General features: G+C 37.3%; 1 protein-coding gene across 16 annotated transcripts in view; it reads right to left on the bottom strand.

The window, feature by feature from the left end:
- Positions 1–23,416, bottom strand: part of adgrl2a (adhesion G protein-coupled receptor L2a) — a 141,827-nt gene that overhangs the window by 13,514 nt on the left and 104,897 nt on the right. For 12 of the 16 annotated variants that reach the window (XR_010521056.2, XR_010521055.2, XR_010521058.2 and 9 more), the window contains 10 exons: positions 20,077–20,260; positions 19,215–19,337; positions 16,706–16,911; positions 15,812–15,985; positions 13,775–13,984; positions 12,812–13,032; positions 11,302–11,368; positions 4,640–4,731; positions 1,621–1,665; positions 635–661 (listed from right to left, as the gene is read on the bottom strand). Coding sequence is in view for 12 of the 16 variants with exons in the window: in XM_065241898.2 (XP_065097970.1) it covers positions 635–661; positions 1,621–1,665; positions 4,640–4,731; positions 11,302–11,368; positions 12,812–13,032; positions 13,775–13,984; positions 15,812–15,985; positions 16,706–16,911; positions 19,215–19,337; positions 20,077–20,260 (1,349 nt within the window). In the remaining 4 variants the exon portion in view is untranslated. The remainder of the gene's footprint in view (positions 1–634; positions 662–1,620; positions 1,666–4,639; positions 4,732–11,301; positions 11,369–12,811; positions 13,033–13,774; positions 13,985–15,811; positions 15,986–16,705; positions 16,912–19,214; positions 19,338–20,076; positions 20,261–23,416) is intronic. The other 4 variants (XM_065241895.2, XM_065241905.2, XM_065241896.2 and 1 more) reach the window with 2 other exon arrangements.

Raw genomic sequence — 23,416 nt, 5'->3', positions numbered from 1 at the left:
GGTTTGAGAGTTTAAGGGAAAATGGGGTGTGATGGGTTTAGGTTATTGAGGGTTTGAGGCCACTGGAGTTTGCCGGGATTAGGGCTTGAGAGTTTCAGGGCACTGGGGTGTGATAGGATTAGGGTATTTAGGGTTTAGGGTACAAAGGTTTGGGAGCTTAACGGCATGATGGATTTAGTGTATGAGAGCATAAGGGCACTGGGGTATGAAGGTTTGTGGGCAGGATGATATAGCTATTGGGGTATTGATTGTAAAAAGGTATTTAAAGCATGAGATAACTGGATAATGAGTGGGTGTCATTGTTTTTGGGTGAGGGCATGAAGAGTCTGAGTGTGTAAAAGCCACCAGGGGTATGGAGTCTGGTTTATAATTAAATGTTAAGAATATTAAGAATATGAAGATCATGAGGGTATATGGTATATGAGAATTTAAAAAATAGAAGGCTATGGAGTGATACAAATGACGATGTATGATGGTCCAGGCAGCATAAACATGAAGAAACCAGTTAAGCCACACAGACAGACAGACAGAGCGCATGAGCAAAGGCAGCACTTCTGGAAGAGCCTGACAAACAAACAAAATGAGGGGAAGAAACCATGACGCTGTGGCACAGACGTCTAGCTAACGCTCTTACTTGATAAATGGTTTATTATCTTCATAGCTAGAGAGCACGGCCAGCAGAGGAGAGAGACAACATTAGATCAGGCAAATCAGTTGGGTTAGCATAAAAGTCCAAATGTTAGAATTCTAAAGATGAAAAGAACGAAGCAAATAAAGCTGAACAAGGCAAAACCGAGTTAGATTTCTGAAAGACAAAACGTCCTGAATTAATGTACGTGTCCAGGTTATGGATTCTTAAAGACAACATGAAACAGCATTTTCAATGAATTGCAGTATCTATTGCACTTGTGTAATGCAATAGATTTCAAAAACCGAATGTTCAGTTGTGTACCATTATTATTCTCCTTAGGCAGCTTTTATCGCTCATTGCTTGTGTAAATTGTTAATCTAGCCAGCTGTGAACGTGTACAAATATTTTTTACATTTTATAAGTAACTTTGATGCAAGTTTAGAAACATTTAGCTGGTCAGCCACATGTACAGTCAAGTCTCACTGGTCCAAACTCCTGCACATTCAAAATCAAGTATGTTAATATTAAATGCAATTGCGTTGTACATTGTGTCACTTTTCTGAAAAGCATAAATTTATAACTTGGCTTGAAATGTATAAAGATGAAATGTACCTAGATGAGAAACTAATAGTGATTTCAGTTACAGATGATTTAAATTACATAAAGATTTTTTTTTTTATCCTTTTTAAAATATGAGCACCAATAAATTGGGCCAAAAAAGACCAGTGGACATTTCTAAGAAAACACAATTTTGATTTCATGTTGTCTTTTACACATTTGATGACTGCATGACAAGATCCTTTATAAAACTTTACTGCCACATTACTACGCTAACAGCCATAAAAACTTTGATTTATCCGTGATGTTCTGTGCTATTAGTGACTAAAAAAGTTTATCTCGGGTCAAATGTGCCAGTACTTCACAATATTTAAGGTGGCAGTAATGTTTTATGAGCGGCCCTTTAAGTACTGATGAACAGTGGATCTTACCCAGGCAAATCAGAATTATAATAGCCATCACAGACGCGATAATTACTGGTTTAGGTAAGAAAACAGACAGAGGACAGAGAAAGAGAGAAAAGGACAGAGAAATAACAAGGAGAAATGGGAAACAGAGAAAAATGAAAAGAATTGCAGCAGATTAGCATGCATGCAACATGCCGCAATAAGCCCAGGGCCGTTTCATCTCGCCCTGTGGTGATGGGTGGAGAGAAATTTAGACAACATATGGCAACACAATGCCCATGAGCAGGGTATTTGTCAAGTGTGCTGTTCATGTTTGTATCATAGTTTAATATAATCAAATACACATTTTCCCCAATGGCTGTGTGTTGTTTTAAAGGAACCTACTGTGACATATCATATGCAAGATACCTGCATGCTTACCAAAACAAGACACACAATGAAACTCTTAAAGGGACATTCCACCTTTTTTGAAAATAGGCTTATATTTCAGCTCCCCTAGAGGTAATTAATTGAGGTTTGCCGTTTTGGAATCCATTCAGCCGATCTCCGGGTCTGGCGGTACCACTTTTAGCATAGCTTAGCATAATCCTTTTATCCTTTTTAATCTGATTAGACCTTTAGCATCACGCTTAAAAATGACCAAAGAGTTTCAATATTTTTCCTATTTAAAACTTCACTCTCCTGTAGTTACATCGTGTACTAAAAACGACGGAAAATCTTCGATATGGCTAGGAACTATACTCTCATTACGGAGAATGGGTGCAGCAGGGGCAATGACGCAGGGCCCGAAAATAGTCCCCAGCTATTGAAAGTTACCAAGGTAACTATTTTCAGGCGCTTCGTAATATCATTGCGCCTGATGCACCAATGGCACGGCAGCGAAATCCTTGATTATTACGCCGGAATGAGAGTATAGCTTTTTTAAGCACAATACTAATGGTCTAATCAGATTCAATGAATTATGCTAAGCTATGCAAAAACTGGTACCGCCAGACCCGGAGATCGGCTAAATAGATTCCAAAATTGGAAAAAAAGTTAAACAATTCAATTGTTTAACACTAGGGGAGCTGGAAAATAAGCCTATTTTTCTTTTAAAGTGGAGTGTCCCTTTAAAATTGTTTCCATTTTTAAGAAATTGTGAATAAGGGGATGTGGTTTTATATTCATTTATGCCATTCTATGGCTATATTCATGGCAAGAACACATTAATCTATGCAAAAAAGTTATATAATTTTATGGGAAAGATAAATTTGGCATCTCCAATTCACCCAAGCTGCATGTCTCTGGACTGTGGGAGGAAACATGAGTGAAGGGATAGTAAAAAATATATATATATATATATCCTGTCATAATTTATTCACACTTGAGTTCTTTCAAACCTTTTTAAATGACTTTGTTCTGCTGAACACAAAGAAAAAATATTTTTAAGAATGTTGTAACAAAGCAAAACTAGTGCACTTTTGACTTCCATAGTAGGAAAACATAATACTATGGAAGTGAATGGTGCCCCTGATCTGTTACAAACATAATTCAAAATATCTTTAACATCTGTGTTAAGCAAAACAAAGAAATGTATGCAAGTTTGGAAGAACTTCAGGGTAAATGATAACATAATTTTTATGTTTACTATCTGTTTAATTTTCAGAAATGTTGTGGTTAACCAAATGAAGCCAAACTAAATATTATACGTGATGATTTATTTTCTATTCATTTCAAATTTCCATTTATTTATGAAGCTCATGTTGTAAAAAAAAAACGAAATGCTGTTTAAAATGGTGATTAACCGATATGATTTCGTTTTAATACCGATTTAAACACTTGTATACTATACACTTGGCCTTTTTACTGAACATTGATTGAATCTATTTAACATGTAACTGACCAACATAATAAGAGAGGCACAAAATAAGATGAACATTTTGACGATTTTTTTTGTCTTTTTCCGAGATTTTGAAAAAAGCCCACCGCAGACATTTTCCCAAAAAATACTCTTAGTCTGATCGCATGACTCACATAAATAAGTAATCTCTCACATGATTAACTATGAAATTTACTATTCATTATACTATTACCATTGCACGTCTGAAAAAAACTATAATTTGTACAGATTTTTTATTTTGTTTTGGGAAGTATTTAATTATTTTGATAATTATTATTATTTTTTTAAATGCTGGATTATGCAACAAACGTGCAATGTATTGCCTTCACGCAGTTAATTAATAAACAATTATTATTACATTGGTGCACCCGATAGATTGTTGTATAACTAGTTTAAAACCCCAATTTGTATGCCTTTGCAATATTTCAACAATAGACAGTCAATAAATAAACCAAACTGTGGCCTGCCCATTGAAATGTTTCACTTTCTGTAATGCTCTTTTAGAACAATGCATATCCTAAAAAAACACTCTATAGATTTAAAATACATAAAAACCCTTAAATATCGCATTAGAGAGAGCCTTAAAATATATGTTAAAAAAGACAAATTACATAATAAAAACATAACCAAAACATGTCACATATTATCAAACACAAACAGTGTGACATGCACTGACATGCCAGCACAGAGAAACTAAGAAAGATCTGTGTGGTCAACCAATGATCTTTCTCCGTACGCTTTCGGCCACAGAATGAGATCTCCCTCTTTGAGAAAGGAAACACATGGAAGTGCTTTTACACACACACACACACACACACACACACACACACACACACACACACACACACATGAATACAGGGAGCTGTTCCAAAAAGAGTTTTGTGGTCACTGTAAAGGAAGACCAGAACTGAGCCTGTCTCCATCATTACGTGCTTCTCTGGCTGTCGCTCGAATTAATGGACGCCATGCACCTGAAGAGAATAACATCTGTCCGGACTCCATCTCCATGCCTTTAGTGGATGCACTTAAATTCATCCGAGCGAAAACGATGGTTACTTGCTATGTATGATGTGATCAAGGATCACGTTAATTCCAGTTCTAAGTTTCAGACTAACACCGGCACGCTTAAGACTGAAAAGTCGTATAGGAAACATCGTGACTTACTTTATGTGCTCCAGGCGGCTGGAGTCAGGTTTCAGCGACGTGGAGTGTTTCATCATTTTGTAAATCGTGATGAGCAGGAACACAAGATTGAGCTGCGGGAAAGCAAAAGGCCTTTGTTAATAAATTCAACCAAACTTAGGGGATGAGATAAGTGAAGTTTTATTGGGAGCATTAATTGAAAACGGCCATCTAAAGGTCCCTTCAGCCAGCGCCTAATACAATAACCATCTGGCATATTGCAGGACAAAGCCGAGATGACTGGCGCCAAATACGCTGTCATTACATATCAATGCAAGAAAGCAAAGAAGGCAATAAAACCGCAGAATGAAAACACAAATAGTTCAGAGAAGCTTAAGGACCACACATTGGAAAAAGGATATTTGAGATTTTCTTCAAGAATGAAAGTTAAAGAAACACTCCCGGATATTTAGATATTATTTACAGATGCTTATAGACCACACCCACACAAAGCTGTAAATTATTTTGACTTATATTCCTAAAAAGTATGCAAATGTGTTTATAGTTATTATGTTTACATTAGAAGCAAGTATGCATGTTTATGCAACATTATATATTTCAAACACACAAAAACTATTCCAATGCTATCATTAAATTCTTATGTTTACATTTTGACTATTAAACATAGTGGAGTGACAAATTCATCAAACAGGTTTATTCGCCCGCTCAACCTCTATAAAGTTTCATGGCACACAAAGTGGAACGTCTGCAAAAGCTGTACCCATCATGTTTTGGCCGTGCTTTAGTGACGACGGTGCGGTGAACATTTTCTGGTCTTATTCATTTTGTGCAGCACAGACAGGCGAGGACATGGCAGTCTATCATTCAGCGGCTGTTGTAATTGGCGGTATCAGGGCATTCACACAAGCTCTTCACTTCAGCTCCTCGTTCAGCCGTGCGAGCTCATCATTTCAGCATCAAAACAGTGAGGGTGATCAATAACCGCCAGTGTTTCTAACACAAGCTGCCAAAAGAGGGATCGTCCTACAGAACGGGTGCTATTTGTGTTACTTATATACTTATATGCCCACACGTAAGAAATTAATTGGAAAAAAAAAATTCTGCTGCCACACAGCAAAATCATTGGTGTTATATATACACAATATATACTCATATATATATACAGTACTGTGCAAAAGTCTTAGACCACCACCACCAGACTTGTTGCTTTAGAAGTTTTAATGTCCATCCATATTTATTTTTAATCTATTTTATTAAGATATAAACAGAAAATACAGGAAATGTGTACAAAAAAAAAGGACTAAATGTCTTCTTTGACCTCATTGGCACTAAACACATCTTGAGCATTTTTAGCAGAATGAAGTAAAAAGACAAATTAATTAGGATTTAATTGTATTTAGGTTTAAGAGATCCTGCAGTGTCCTGCTATTGCTCAAGTGGAAGGGGAGTTTACCCTTAAATCTTGACACATCAGGTTACATTTGTATACTGATTTTAATACTATATACACATTTCTTGTATTTTCTGGATGTATTCTATTAAAGAGGCCAAGAAACAATTATATATGATCACTATAACATTGCAAAAACAAATAAAAAAATTTATTCTGGCATGCTGGCCTTACTTTTGCATAATACTGTTATTGTGTACATGTAACAATGGTGATTTTGCTGTGTTGATTTAGCGACGTTTGATTTTGTGTTCATTATTTATTTATAATGGGACCATGCACAATTTTTAACATAAAATTTCCATTTCATGTATTGTACCGGATTTAGCCAAGGGCTAATTTTCATCCGTAGTCCCCCAGGCAGGTCAACGCTAACATAACATTACACAAACAATATATATGTTCACATATAATAAATACACGTTTATATGAAAAATTTTGAAGAACATTTTAATATTTCTATTTTAAAAGGGTCTTTTGGCCCATCTCCATTTTCTTCTTGCATCTAATAATAAATATGCACATGCAGGTGAAAATCAAATATATAAAAATAAAAGGTAGCATTAGCAATTATTATTATTATTAATATTATAATTAATATTTTTTTTTTTATTATTATACTATATATTTTGAGAACTATATTTTAAAAAAATGTTTTTAAAATCTGCACTTGTTAGTTAAATTTAAACAATATTAAAAATTAAAGTAAAATTTTTATTGCTGTATTTAGTATGCTATTAAAAAATATGATGTGACTTCAGGGTTTGTGTCAACCCTATTTTTTTTAAATAACAGAAAAAATTATCTTTTTATATTTCAAATTGACATTGTCATCATTTCAAGAACTCTTTAAGGACAAGTAAACATTTTTTTTTCCAAATTACTAAATGTTTTGCTACGTTTGTTTGATTTTAAATAATTTTAGACATACAGTATTACTAATGTTTTTTTCCCAAGGTGCACTAGTTTTACAATCTCAAACACAAGCCTTGTGATATCAAATGATGTCGCAAAACAAATTATTATATTCCAGTATATATCTTCTTCCTTTATTTCTTAACGCCATTCCAGCATCTACGGCTATATTCATGGCGAGAATCAGGTAATCTATACACAAGTTTATTCAGACAAGTTGATTTATACACAAGTTGGGGGAGGGACAATTTGGTATCTCCAATTTGCCTAACTTGCGTGTTTTTGGCCTGTGGGAGGAAACCGGAGTACCCGGAGTAAACCCACACTGACACAGGGAGAACATGCAGAAACTCCACACAGAAAGGCCACCTGCCCTAGCCGGGGCAGTATATATCTGACTCCATTATTTTGCTTGAGACATCACAATGTGACACATTAACATTTTAAAGTAATATAGACTGCAAAAATGATTTTCAAGACAAAAAAATTCTTAGTATTTTTGTCTTGTTTTCAGTAAAAAATCTAAAAATTCTTAAATTAAGATGCTTTTTCTTGATGAGCAAAACGACCCAAGAAAATAAGTCTAGTTTTTAGACCAAAAATATCAAATTTAAGTGATTTTGTGCATAAAACAAATGGGGTAAGCAAAAAAATCTTGAACATTTTTCTTAAACACTAAATTCAAGAAAAATTCAAGAATAAAATTTGCTTACCCCATTTGTTGGCAGATTTTTTTGCTTGTCTTATGCACAAAATCACTTAAATTTGATATTTTTGGTCCAAAAACTAGACTTATCTTCTTGGGTCGTTTTGCTTATCAAGAAAAAGCATCTTAATTTAAGAATTTTTCGATATTTTTACTAAAAACAAGACAAATACTACGATTTTTTTGATAATCATTTTTTTGCAGTGTATACGTTAAATTGAGAGCAAACCTTTTAACATGGCACCCATTTGGTGCGGGGTTATGTGTCTATAAAGGTCTCTCACGTCACTGAAGTGCTGACAGTGATCTGATGGGATGGAGGGATGTAAGGACGCTCAACCGAGGGAGAGGTAACCTAGTAGAGCAGCCACTACACTCCTGAATCTCCTTGTTTCCGTCTGTCCCATGGGCTTTCTTTCCTTCGGAAAGCTTTTCCTGAACAAACCCCCATCGCAGCCAGCCAAGCAGAAGATCCTGAACTTCACTCGGGGACGCTGGAGAAAGCTGTATGCTCGTGTATGTGTGTTTCTTGAACTCTGGTTGAACCAGATTAAATATTAAAGGTGCAGATGGAACTGTCTGCGCGATGTAGACATGTCACAATCCATGCGTGTTTTAACGCCACTAGTACCTCGCCACTCATTAGCTCAATGTCCTGGTTTTCATTGAGCTCATACGCCTGGTGCCCGAGTGCCGAGAAACCACTGCTGTGCCTTTTCCACTACAATAATACTGGTTGGACTGAGAGAGAGGGTTCTTCCGGCAGTGATCTGATGATTACCACATAAACAGAGTCTTAATTATGCAAATATTAACATCCAAATCCACGATTCAGCATCTATGTGGTGTCACAAGCACATTTGATGCGGTCTGAGCTGCCATACAGCATGGTTTTCACTGGTTGGTGCTGGTCTGAAGTGGTTCTAGCTAGTAACCCAGCAAAACACTGATGAGGTGAAGATTGTTGCTAATAAGCTAAAAAGGCCGATAGTGGCACCTATGCAAAAGCGATGTCTTTTTATGTTGATAGTGACACCAACACTGGCACCACTGTTGAGAAGACCATCTCAGATGTTGATGCCAGCCCAACCTGGTTTATGCCAGTCTGGTGCCTTTCAAGCTGAAAGCAAAGTTTAGCTGGTGATGCTTGTTGACCAAGCAAATCTTGCTGATTGGCATGGTTAAGAAGATTTGTGGGAACACTGTTATCCAAAATGCTGGTATTTCAGTGGACTAGCTGAGAAGTTTAAGGAGCTCTGCATCGCTTCTTCAGCGTCGAGCGATGGAGGATGCTGAAAATAGAAGTGGCATAATGAGAAGCGCAATGGGCTTCAGCTAATTGAACAGGATCACGGCGTTCTTACCCTCTGCACCGCCGAAATGGGTGAAACTCTGCATAATGAGACTCGCTCTGGCTCTCTCATTGACAAGGACAAAGCCGATCTGCCGAGAATCAGGGGTCGGAGGTCGGGGGAAACCTTGGTCTCGCGTTCCCCCGAGGGGTCTTTGTGCTTTATCTAGCATTGTCAAGCAGCCCGAGGACCGGGAGTCCTGCTTGCTGTCCGAGCGACAATAAATCAGCTTCATAAAGGGTCAAAAGGCTCTGCGGTTGACGACTGGAACACATATACTGATTATCAGCAACATCGCAAACACATGCATCACCGCAGCATCGTCTGGCTAAATGAGAAGATGTCAGGGATTGTGGGCCTTCTGCCGAAAGTTACTGCAAATGTAGTAGACGAATGCTTCATAGCCTGTAAGCGTCATTATGGTGGTTTGAGTGCCGGTGTTATGCAAATGAGGCTCACGAGAGGAAGCGTAATGTAAGCGGGTGACATTTGTCCGTTTGGAGAGTGTGCCGATTGGCCAATTAAAAGAAATGTGTCAATGTGTTCGGATTATCCCACAGTCTTGTCAATGCCCATTTTCTAATCATTTTTAGGGAATTTTCAACAAATTTATGAAATAAAATAGATGATCATTAAACAATAATTGTGCATGGCTTGTTTGCTAAATATAACACATAGATATAACTCATGTAGGTCATACACCACTTTTTTATATTCACAAGACACAAAGTAATTTAGTGAAATTATAATCGTAGTAGTGGAAATATTTATAATTAAAAAAATCTTAAAAATAAAAAGCTTCAGTGCATGTTATACTATAAACTTTTACAGTAAAAAACGTGGTATTTGGTGATCATTGGTAAATGTAGAGACAATAATAAGGAATATTAATGTGTCCAAGACCAATTTTCTCATCCTCCGCAACAATTTTCAATCATTGTTTAAGCCCTCAAGGAACTAACATTTTAAAAAAATTGTTGGAAGGGACATAATTGACTGTGACACTCAAGATGGCTACCAGGTAAGCAGTTTCTATTTTTTCTCTTTAGATAAAAGTTGAAATTTTGTTTGTCATAGTACCTAGACAACATTTTAGTTCTCATTACCGAAACATGAGTTTGTAAATGCATATATTTAATGTAATATCATATTGCGGTAATGATAATTTTTGATAATGATAATCTAAAAAAAGTAAATAATTCTAGATGAAATATTTTTAAATCCCGTAAAAATAATGATTATAGTAAGTTCAGTCCTTAATCTTATAAATGCAAAAAAAAAAAAATGGCTTCAATGGCTTTTTAAAAATTCCGATGCTGGACACTTTCTAAATCTGGATTTCGTGAGAATCACCCATCTACATTTTATGTTTCAGCATTAGTCTCGCCTGTGTGTCCTTAAATCAACCACATCAGAAAATCTTTCCAACAAATAGCAATTTATCGCTTATTCAACAAACACAGCAACCAGGTCACCCGGTCTGTTTATACAACCATAAATGATATAATAAAGTCCACCGTTCACAAACATCTTCGCTCGTCCATCCATTTACAGGAACTCGACCATTTTTTGATCCACAGGGATAAAAGGGCAAACAGACAGCCAGTCAGATGTGAATGCCACCTGCTGCAGTCTTTCTATCTCAATGTATGGTCCCTTTCGGCCCCTTCCTCGACCTCCCCAATCTAGTTTGGGGCTGTAATCTCTTAGCTAGCAAATAACAGTGCGCTGCAAACGCAGCTGCGCCGCGTCACCGGTATCTCACACGCTTCCAGTTATTGGATGGTTTTTTAAAAAGGTGGCACAAAAATAAACGTTTTTGTTTTGTATTATTCACTGTATTATTCACTCGTTTCATTCCCGCCCCAAGGGGCTCGCAGCTCCGAAGCGTCAGGTTGCATTCTAATGCCAAAAAAGCAGCGTTGTATCGAAACGATCCCTATATATATATATATATATATAAAAAAACATTAATAGCAGTGCTTCCGAACCTCTCCGCTGGAGGCATCGACTGGGTCTGTCGAGACTGAACCGATCTAAGCTGAAATCGATGGGCTGCAATCTGTTGAATAAGACTGAGGAAACAAAGACAGCTCGATGTTTTCGCACCGGAGGATTTCGTCAATTGCTCTTTAAACCGAGGTGCTGCGGCCCTGAGCTGCAGAGAAATATTATTCTGTCTCTCGTTCTCTCGCTCGCATATGCATTCAGTGTTCAAACAAACGCAGGCGGCAGAAAGGTTGTCAGGAGATGAACGTACCATGATAATGAAGGTGACTGGTCCAATGAAGCTCCAGATGAAGTGATTGTCCATTCTCAGCCAGCATCTGCAGGACGACAAATTCACACCATTGTTATTTCTGAAGAGTGACATTTGCATGTGCAAAACTCACAGCCGGTATGCACGGGTGGTTGCCAGGACATTGCTATTATGTTGCTAAGGCCTTTTTAGCGTGTTAGCACATTGCTAGGATGTTCTGAGTGGTTGGTAAGGTGTTGCTACAGTATAGGCAATTGCTTAAAGAGGACATTTCACAAGACGTTTTTAAGATGTCAAATAAATCTTTGGTGTCCCCAGAGTACATATGTGAAGCTTTAGCTCAAAATATCATATAGATAATTTATTATAGCATGTTATTAAAATTGCCACTTTGTAGGTGTGAGCAACAATGTGCCGTTTTGGGTGTGTCCTTTAAAATGCAAATGATTTGATCTGTGCACTAAATGGCAGTGATGTGGTTGGATAGTGCAGATTAAGGGGCGGTATTTTCCCTTTCTTACATCACAAGGGGAGCCAAATTTCAATGAGATATTTTTTCACATGTTTGCAAAGAATGATTTACCAAAACTAAGTTACTGGGTTGATCTTTTTCACATTTTCTAGGTTGATAGAAGCATTGGGGACCCAATTATAGCACTTAAACATGAAAAAAAGTCAGATTTTCATCATAAGTCCTCTTTAAGTGATCTTGTGTCTATTTAACCCATTTGTCATGTAGTTGCTAGCTAAGCTCCAATTCGAAGGCTGGATGTGTCATTTGTAGGCGAGAAATCCACAAAAAAACCTTGCAAGTCCCATCCCTAAATATGAGCAACGGTAGTCAAGATCCTTGCCATAGCAAACCCCACTAATAAACATCCACATTGAGGATGGTATCTATTACCGAAACAGACTTTGGTGGGTTACCTTACAGTGTTTTTAAGGGCTGATTCCACATTAGTCTTATAAACGTTGCACAAAGACGCCAATTTCCCGTAACGGATCAAGTTTCTCCAGTCTGTGACCTCCAGCAGGAAACACATAAATTGTGCCCATGTTAAAGATCTCTAAGAGAGATCAGAGGCTAATGCAGTTGTACAGGCATGGCTTTTTAAAAAAAGTTTTTTAAAATGTCGACATCGTGCATTAACACGGCGCGACACTAGAAGCAGGGCCAGGACACTTCCACCTGTTTATGTGTTATAAGGAGGAACCCAAGAGCCCATGCGGGGCTGGAGCACTGCCATTAATCTGCGTAAAAGCCTCTTTCTCATGCGGCCCTCGTCTCCTTTAGAGAGCATTTACAAACAACAGGTCACCAGAGGCTATTTGAACAAAAGACACTAACACATGCAGCCCTGCCTGGAAACCGCATTTTGTACTGTAAGGCAGTCTCTGAAGAGTCTGTGTGTGTGCGCGGATACCTATGAAACTGGAGGCGTGTGCTGCGCTCTTGCAGACAGCATTGCATTTAGAAAAAAAAATCAAAGAGACATTCAAAGTCGCTTACGCCTTTTTGGTCCCGTAGCTCCTGTAGTCGACCGCGGCAGACACACCCACGACCACAGCGGGGAGGAGATATCCCGCCATGTAGAAATACCTCCTGCGTGAATATTCGCTTTCAAAGACCTCCACTAGCATCAGATAGAGCTGCACCCCCTCCAAACACATCCAAGCGAAAGACGCCAGGAAAAAGTAATGCAGAATTCCCGCGATTATGGAGCAGGCCATCTAAGGAACAAACACACGGGTCAAGAACAAACAAATGACGTTTAAAGCACACGTTGCAAGCTCGCAGAGATGTAATCTTTATGTTCATGCTGATTTTATAGAGCTTTGCTTGGATTTTCATAATTTAATGACAGTAAAAATGTCAAGTGGCGCAACCAAGTAAAATATTCAAATATTTTCCTTGAACGCATACCTCGAAACGCATAGTTTTAAAACACATTTTTCAACTTAAAGAGGTTTTCTTGCCATGGCAACCTGCCATTTTACCATTTGACAACCTAAATTAAACTTGCCATGTCATAAAACAGCCACCAAGAGGGTCTACAGGGGGTTGCTCTTTGTGTTATAGCTTCTTTTTTATGTTTTTCATATCCCATAATAACAAAATTACATCTTGCATGTTTTTGCAAAGATTGCTTTCAATCAGAATTTCAGACTTTATATGAGACTTATTTCTCAGGGCCGTCACACCACCATGACATTTTAGACATTTTAGATTACTAAGATGTAGTCGGAAAAATGTAAATCATATCTATTATACATGAGGTGCAGACAATGTCTATATGAACTGCGTTTTTGATGTTCTTTAATTAATATGCCTGTGCAAAACAAGTCACAAATGTTAAGTAAGCCTCAAAAATACAAATACAAATCAAGATAAAGGAGGTATCCTGTATGTCTCTGTGGGTAAGACATTTTGATGAGAATAGATGAAACATCACATCCATCAGCGTAACGTTACCCTAGGCTCCGTCATGTCGATGCCGATGAGGAAGATGAGCTCTGCGATGAAGAGGTTGATGCACAGGTTCTTGTGGATGGTGTTTCTGTCGCTCTGGAGACCACGGAAGAAACAGAATGTGAAGATGCTCATGGCCAGACAGATGAGGGACACCACGATACCCACGCGACTGATGACGCTCAACAGAAGTTCCTGGACCTTATCTGCACCCTGACAAACAAACACACAGAGGCCACATTCACCAGATATGACAATTATATAAGACATATCATAAGTTACAGGACTTTCCTTGCAAAATGAAAGAGTGTAGTGTCTACCAGGACAGTTTCTAGCCAGTAAGTATCTGACTGGTCACACTAAAAACTATTTTAACCTTTTCTGCAATTGACGAGTTAATTCGTCAATTAAGAGAAAACGCTTCAATGACAAGTATTTCCAGAAGTCCATAATACTGCTATTATCCACCAGGTGGCACTCTGGAAGTATCGCCCTAGGGCAAACAGCTGTATGTCCGTGCATGTTTTGAGGATCTCTCTGAATCTGATATCTATCAAAAGTTCTTCACAAAAATGGAATTATCTCAGCTTTTTGATCAAAATTTGGTATTTTTAAAGAAACCTACCCACATTTGAGAGGTGATAAAACGAACTAATAAGCAGACGGTCTGTTCTTTCATTTGATATATTGTATGCTTATATATTTAAAAAAGAAAAAAGTTTAATTCATTCCAGAAAAATATGAAAATAATGAAAAATGCTGGCGCTGGCTGGCAACTTTTTTTAAACGCTGGCAGGGAAAGAGTTAAAATACATAAATAAAATACAAAATACATTGGTGGCTTTTAGGCAAATTAGATTTTACAGTGTGCAGGCTAACCAGCCATACGCAACAGATATTGAAACCATTTAAGGCTGCAACTAATTATTATTTTATAATCGATTAATCGTGCAATTATTTTGCGATTAATCGACTAATCGGATAAAACAAACCTTTTACTTATTACAGCTAAATAAGGCACTAAATTAGGGTATTCACATGTAGAAGTGTACTTTTAAAAGTATAAAAGCCACACACTATTACAGAGTTTTACTAATATAATCTTTTTGATTTTGATATTTTAAGCATTAAATGAAAACGTTTGTCCAGCTTTTATATAGTAAAACATCTTTAAATGTTAAAATATAAATAAACTAAACTAATTAAGTCTTCAGGGATGTGCTGGTGAGGAAATCTTGCCACAGATTATTAAACTTATTTTTATCTTTAAAAAAAAAAATTTTTTTATCTTTTTGCTTCTGTCATTGTTCTTTCAGGGTTGCCAGGTCCGTCCGTTCAATTGCCATTCAAAATTAATCCAAACCAAGACTATTCACAGCAAAAATACCAACAACTAATAAACAAAATCCTTTCATCTCTAACCCGCAAAAAAAACATCAACCTTAAAAGTAGCCAAACCTGGCAACGCTGCATTGTTTTAAAACAAGCAGGCTGCGTGGTGAGAAGAAGAAGCGCCTGATAAATGTGTAGTTTGCGTTGAATAAAGAAACAGTGCCTGAATTTAATTATAAGCGGAACGATCGTGCTGTATGAAGCGGATGCGTGTCCGCGCTGTCCAGCGGTGCTGCGGGAGCATGTGACGTCACAGACCAACTAATCGATAATGAAGTTCGTTGTCAACAGATTTCATAGCAATTATTATCGATTAGTTGTTGCACTCTTATAACCAAGTGACTGACACAATTACTTGTTGTGTGTCATTTGTCAGCTGGAAAGGACAAAAACTCACATTTGTGTAGAAAAAAATCTATGTGTTAATCGTTTGATGTTATACACTTAAACAAACTGAAACGCTAAACAGAAGTCAATTTAAAACTACTTGGCAAACAGGTCCACTTTAGTATTCTCTTTGTTAGGAATGCAGTGAGTTAAAATCTAAATCTTGGAGGCAGATAAGTGGCATCGGTGTGTATTATCACAGCTGGGCTTCACAGGAACTCGCAGACAAAAGCTAAAATATTTATAAAGACCACAGCTTACCAGCAGCTCTCGATGAGCCATGAGCACGGCAAAGTTAGTGAGATGGCTACAGGAGCAAGTGGTGTGACTTTTATTGGCATGGATGAGTTTGCAGCCCTGAGTTGACCAGTATCCCATCATTGTCCTCTCCGAGTAGTTCCAGAAAGAGCAGTTTGAGTTGTAGTAATGTTGCATCTGAAATCAAGAAAAGATTCGTCGTTCCTCACGGTTTAGCAGATGATAATGAATTGATACTGTATGTTGTAGCTGTCCTTTATATCATGGCAGAGGAACACGAGAAACTGCATCATAATTTACTACTGTTGCTTTTCCATCATTCTCAACATACGCCGGCCAAATCAAACACTCTTTTGAATGCGCAGTGTGTGTTCGCACATAAACGACTAAAGAATCTAATAAGGTTAAATGAGTGCGAAATCTAGCATGGGACCATTGATTATATGAGGTGCTAACAGGGGGCAGAATGGTTTGAAGGCATGTCTGTGGAAATCACACAATTACTTTGATAGAAAGCAAAAATCAAGCCGGGTCTCCTCTGGGAATACTCCTGACACTTTAAAAGAGAGCCAGACGATAATTGGTCCTCTGGTAATTTCATCCTGCATCGTATAGCTAATCTGGGAGTTAATTTTCCACTCCAAAAAAAGGAAATTGCATCGTTTACATCCTAATGTCGACAAACGAATTAGTTTTCATTAAGAATTTTGTCTAGGCTGGTAATAATCATTGGTTCAGACTTTGTTAATTTCATGTTCTATGGCTTAAACAAACCCCTCTGTGACCTTGCAGGGCGTTTGAATGGAGACTGCTTTTATTTCGGCTGTTTCTTCAGCGGCTGGCTTTGTTATCCTGCTGTTTTTACGATCACTTTGTTTGTTTATTGCTTGAACTCACGTCGATGTGCTCCAGGGTGAAAATCACAGGTTCCGATATAAATACACGACTCGACTCCTTGTTTATCGAGGCGGCGATGACGTCTGAATTCACCGCCACAGAGAGGTTGCGTCCGTTCGCCTCGTGTCCGAGCTTGATGGTGGCGTTCTCCGTGCTTAGAAACTGCCCCAGGTTCTTGTAAAGGGCAAATACCAACTTGGCTACACCTGTACAGGGGAAATGAAAACTTTAGTTTCTATCGAAAACTGGATTACTGAAGGGTGAATCTCACGAAAACTTTGCAAAACTGAAATTTATGTTCTATACTAAAGAAAATGAAAAGTTTTTCAAAGACTTTTTTGATGGTTTGCACATCGATGTCTTGAAGGCTGTAAAATGTTCAGTTGCTTATGACAGTTATATTTTTTAAACTGTAAACTACTCAACTGTGATTTCCTTATATAATTATACAATATATCATAGATCTTATTGCATTGTTTTTTAGTTATGTTGAGATATATGTTTAATTGTTATAATTATCTTTCCTAAAGTACAATATAAAAAGATTAATCACGAATAATGGCATACAAAATAAAAGTGAGTTTTTGCATAATATATGTGTTTGTACTGTCTGTAATTATTATGTATATTTAAATATACACAAATACAGTACATGTATACATTTCAGAAACATTATATATATATATATATATATATATATATATATATCAGCGATGCTAAACAATTAATCGCGATTAATCGTTAGCAGAATAAAAGTTTTTGTTTACATCATATATGTGTGTGAACTGTGTATAATAAATTTGTATAAATAAATGTACACACATGCATGTATATGTTTTAGAAATGTTAACATGTGTATATACATTTGTATATGTATGTATAATTTATATTATATATAAATATAAATACTTAATATATACATTTTTTTCTTAAAATTATACATGAAAGTTTTCATATTTATATATATATACATATTTATTATACACAGTTTACATCACATATGTGATGTAAACAAAAACTTTTATTCTGCTAATGATTAATCGCGATCAATTGTTTATCATCCCTAATATGCAAAAACTCATTCTGTTTGCGATTAATCGCGATTAATCTTTGCCCAGCACTAATATAAAGCTAAATCATAAAACTAGGGCTGTCAAAAGATTAATCACGATTAATCGAATACAAAATAAAAGTTTGTGTTTGCGTAATATATTTGTTTGTGTAATTATGATGTATATATTAATACACACATACATGTATACATGTAAGAATTTTTTTAGAATTTATAATATCAATTATATCAAAATCTAAATAAATATATATACATGTACTGTAAATGCTTCTAAAAAAAACATACATCCATATGTGTGTATTTATATACACAAAAATAATTACACACAGTGCACACACATATATCATGCAAAAACTTTTATTTTGTATGCGATTAATCGCGATTAATTTTTGACGGCCCTACATAAAACATAAAAAAATTAGACGTTTCTTTTTTTTATTTGACCACTGTATTAACTCTTTCCCCGCCATTGACGAGATATCTCGTCAATTAAGAGAAAACGCTTCCCCGCCAATGACGAGATTTTACGTCTTTCCGCAATACCGCTATTATCCACCCTTCCGCAACTTTTTGAAACCGGAAGTATTGCTCTATGGCAAGCTGCTGCATGTCCGTGTCTGTTTTAAAGATCGCTCTGAATCGGATCTCTATGAAAAGTCCGTCATAAAAATGGAATTATCTCTGCTTTTAGCTCAAAATATGGTGTTTTTGCAAAAACCTACCCATATTCAAAAGCTGATTACAAAAGAACCACTGAATGTAGGATGAAACGTTTTTTTTTTTTTTTGAAAGCAGAGGGTCTGTTCTTTCATTTGGTATATTGTATGTTTATATATTTAAAGAAGAACATTTTCTGGAAGGCATTAAACTTTGGTGAAAATCATGAAAAACGCTGGCGCTGGCTGGCAACTTTTTTTTAAAAACGCTGGCGGTGAAAGAGTTAATAGTAGTAATAACAATCTACTATTTGGCTGTATATTTGCCTACTTTTGGTGAGAAAAAAAAATATTTTGATTTTCATATTCGACATTGTCTTAAAGATTTTCATTTGACTTTTGGAATAAAATGGTTGGAGCATTTCTTTGTGAGATAAAAATAAATAAATAAATAAAAAGTATGCAACATGCTTTGGCAAACACTACAACCGCCTGCATGTTTTCAGACTTCACCGTTTTCAAGTTTCAAACTTCAGTAAGTGGATTATCACTCTTCCTAAAAGTAACCCAGCAGCAGGTTGGTTAAGTTTGTGGAAAACAACATATGCCGAGCAGTATGTTCACATCCACGTTCGGCTCTTTCTCTAACCATGAGAGCATCTCTATTTCCATAGTGACAGGAGCAATTGGATCTAATATCTTCTCATTCTCCACAGACTCGATACTAATACAGTACAGTGATGGTTCGTGTATGAAGATTTGTGCGTGGGTTGGAGCGTACCATTACGACTGTTGAGTTTGACTGTATTGGAAGATAACTGGATAGAAATACCAGCCCTGCCGCTCTGGGGAAACTTGAAATCTTGAACCTGCCCATCTGTGCTCAGCACGTAAACATCAAGAACTGCAGAGAGAAATCATGTTTCATAATGTTAGTTCATCAAGCGGAAACAGGGGATAAAACTTCATATGCTAACAGGTTTTTTTTTCAAGATTACAGGTATAAACAGTTTAGGGATTATAGATGTGCCATACAGTGTATGTATTACAGTAGGTGTTTTATTATCTTCAGGGGCATAGGAATGGACGTGCTATAAACTGCATCAGCATGTCTCATTAATATTAACTGTGTGATGTAATGCGAAGCCTGTTCTGATTTGCTGAAATCAAATAAGTGGGCGGGAACTATAGTTTGTTTGTTGCACTGCTGATTTACATATCGAGGTGATTTTGTGTGTTCTTGCACCACAGCCTAATAATAAAAAAGGTATAAAGTGTAGGGCGGTTATAAAAGATGCCCGCCTCTGATCAATTTCCCACAAGTTGGATCTAAAACGTCCTTGTGCAGTGACAAATAAATTTTTAAATGCACAAATAATGCATGTAGTCTCTTAATCAATGCGAGGTCATAAAAGCTGTGTGCAGAATAATTATAAAACAATTAGCAAAATGCGGTTTAAAATACGTTTCATTTGAGTACACTTTAAAGTATCTCCCACTACTCAAGTGTAAGCAAGCAACGTTTTAATTTCATAGCTGAAGGATGCAGATTCAAACCAGGCAGCCGCAACTTCATAAACGCACTAAATAAGCTGTTTACACACTTGTCATTCCCATTTATTTTACGCATCGCCCGCACTTACTTATATTACTCGCTGGCACTTTGACGATGGCCGGCTCCATTAAATTGTCTGCAAGGACGAAGGCTCCTTCCTCCAGGGTGTCCAGTAACATGGTTGCCGCATGCGTCTGCTCCGTGGCGTTCATATCGCGCCAGGATTTCAAAGCCTCCGGTCTGAGTAGGTTGTCGACTGTATCCACGATAGCCTGCGGCCCAATGAGATGCTTGTGTCAGCACAAACCACTGTAGTGAGGTCAAATGTCAAAGCCTTGACTTTATCAGCAGCTGTCTGCCCGTGCTTCAATGAAAGCAAACATGCACACATTGTTATAGGTCCTTATCAGGTGACACACATGAAAACAGAAATGAGCCCGACATGCTCTGTCTGTTTCAAGAGTGCCGTATTGAATGTCAAAGGCTCCTCGGGTGGACGCATTTAAGGTAAAGAGAGACAACCGGTCGCGATGCATTGGAGAAATGCGGACCGTCTTTTCAGATAAAAGACACATTTGTTGCGTGTCATCATCTTTGAAGGCACGGGCCACTGTTTTTATATAGCTTCCATTATGAACAAGATTACTATATGGAAACACATAAGAACATTTATATTTTAATGTCCTATACAAACTGAAGAAATCCACCACATGCGAATACCATGAATTCTTGAAAATTGATATAAAGTTGATATAAAGGTGAAGTGTGCAATCTATGGCAGCCTAATAAATAAGATTATGGAAGTGTTAGGTTGATTTCTCCAAAAATAACACTGTGTCATTTCCTGTCTCTGAATATGCATACTTCCCTCCTATAAAGTTAGCAAAAATTAGTACACAAAATGAGTATTATGTCCAAACTCTCAGTTTTCATAAAGGAGTGGGCAAGAAATCACATGATATTTATAGCTAAACGCATGGGCTTCAGAACCATTGTACGTATATGGGTGTGACAAGACCCACCCACTTTTTAAAACCAATGATATTGGATCCACTCACTTTTTTCTAATTCAATGCATATTCCTGTTCACTTGTCAGAGCGCTATACATGAAATCCATTGCACTAGAGGAATGCACTATTAAGTTAAGGGGGCGTGTACACCAAAGCATTTATGCCTGCGTTCAGGGTATATTTTTAATTGTTTCCAATGGAATTTAAAAACAGCAGTAGCTGGTGGGTTCCTTAGCATTTTATATTCGCTGAGCGCACAGAGTTGAATTTTTTTCCTTCAGGTAAAACTTTCAGCTCGTCATTGTCACTTTTCACTCAGCCATCCAATCACAGTGGAGGAGGGGCGGGACAAATATTACAACAAACAACAGGGGCATTGTTTAATGACTGATAAGCAAAGCAGAAGTATTATAGCAACCAAAAATGAAAAAAGCTGGCAAGCGCCCACAGTCTGCGTCCACCTGGCATTTAATCCCTTTGGTGTACACGCCCCCTAAACTCTCCGCATTTCCGAATTTCAGCTACAGCCTTGACTTCCAAGCTCCTGATGCTTCCTCAAATCCATTCCACTTGGCTCATTTAGAATCCACATAAATTAAACTCCATGTTGTGTTTTCACAACTTTCACCAACTGCACTAACGCAAGGGATGCAACTCGAGGTAAACAAAGCTTTTAGCCAATAAAAACAAAGCATAGATAACTCCGTTTTTACAATTTTTTTCAAAACATGTTTATTATTATGTTATCATGTTATTATTTTGTTTTATACCACAGGTCTGTTGAATGCTGTATTCTGATTGGCTGAGAAATGTTCCGTGGGTATGCATTAATTTCTGATAACCGCACACCTAACTTGTCAAATGTCTTAAAAATAGGCACCAGAACAATGTTTGTGGTAACCGTGGTATAAGAGGAATAATTGACTCCGGTCCCTTGAATTATTTGAAAATAATGCACACCTGCAGTGTAACAGTACTCCGCTTCGCGTTGTGCCGCATTGCACCTTGGGTGTACATTATTTTCTTATAATTCAATGGCCCGTCGTCAATTATTCCTTACTTATGGTGCTACTTAGCTGTATTTTTTTAGTTATGAAGGTTTAAATCAAAACAAACCAACTGCAGTTGAATTGATATTAATTGGAATGCACAACCAAAAAACTAGAGTTTTGAAAAATAAAAAAAACTGAGTTTTGCAACGAAACTCTTCAAGTGTTTAATTAAAATGCATCAGAATATAAGAAAACTGCATCTACACCCACATTTATTTTTTGCTTGCGATGCCCAATAATAAATGTGATAGGTGAAACAAAAACTGCAGTGTCCTGGTGGACATGAATAAAGATGGCATGGTACTTCCAGTAGCGGATTTCAGATTTGAACAATGAAACTTATTTCAAAAGAGTTTGGTGATGCTAATAATACATAAATTAATTACTTTTAGGGATGCACCGAATCCAGGATTCGGATTCGGCCGAATACTGGGCTTTTTGACGGGGTTCGGGTTCGGCCGAATCGTATTTTTTTTTTCCACCAAACCGAACCCTAAGCTGGTCGACGTCACGCGGCCGTTGATTACACACATCAGGTGCTGACGTGGAGATAAGTGTCACATTTCGTGGACGCACCTGGAAAAACAAGCGTATCGCACCGCATCGCTTTCATTGTGCTTTGCAGTCGGGCTATCAAAATGCATCCCCGCCCTGCCCGTCGGGCTATCTTAACTTATAGGAAGGAAAAAATGCTTATGTATTCTCTCACAGATTTGGATGGGTAATTGTGGTGCATGAAATTCAGGCATTGGGTATTTAAATTGCGTTTGAGCGCGCGCTCGAGTTTTACTTTCACTTTCGCGATTGGGCGAAGCCGCAATCAGGAAGCAATCCGTACTGATTTGTCATGGATTTTTGTGCAAATCCTCCAACTTCGTCCTGTCAGTCATTACTATCCTCACTTAAGAAAATTAAATCTCTCGCAGCAAGCTTTAAAGTGATATAGATTGTACGGGCAGTGAAGAGAGTGAATCGCTCTTAAAGCGACAGTAGCCCCTGTTTTTCTGATCAAAAAAAATTATCCAATCTGTGACTGGATGATCCAAACTGTGAGTTTAGTGACCCACTGAAACACTTTTAAATGGTAAGTATATCTGGTGTGGGGATGAACAGGAACAGTTGGTTTACATGGAAATCTAGTTTTTTTTGTTTGTTAAAAAAACAACAGCATCAAAACAACAACAAGAATAGAAGATTAAACATTGTGGTTAGAGGCCCTATTGGCTTTGTATTGGCACAATTTCGGGCTACTGAAAACTGAAGAGTGTCTGCCCGAAGGGCTACCAGGGATTTTGAAATTTTGCGAGCTCTGTAATGGAATAAGGATGCGAGTAGGATTTGGTATTCGGTTTCGGCCGAATACCG

The sequence above is a fragment of the Paramisgurnus dabryanus genome, chromosome 14 (genome assembly GCF_030506205.2).
Source record: "Paramisgurnus dabryanus chromosome 14, PD_genome_1.1, whole genome shotgun sequence".
Classification (NCBI taxonomy): Eukaryota; Metazoa; Chordata; class Actinopteri; order Cypriniformes; family Cobitidae; genus Paramisgurnus; species Paramisgurnus dabryanus.
The sequence above is the reverse complement of the archived record's forward strand: the minus strand, read 5'-3'. Positions and strand labels throughout refer to the sequence as shown.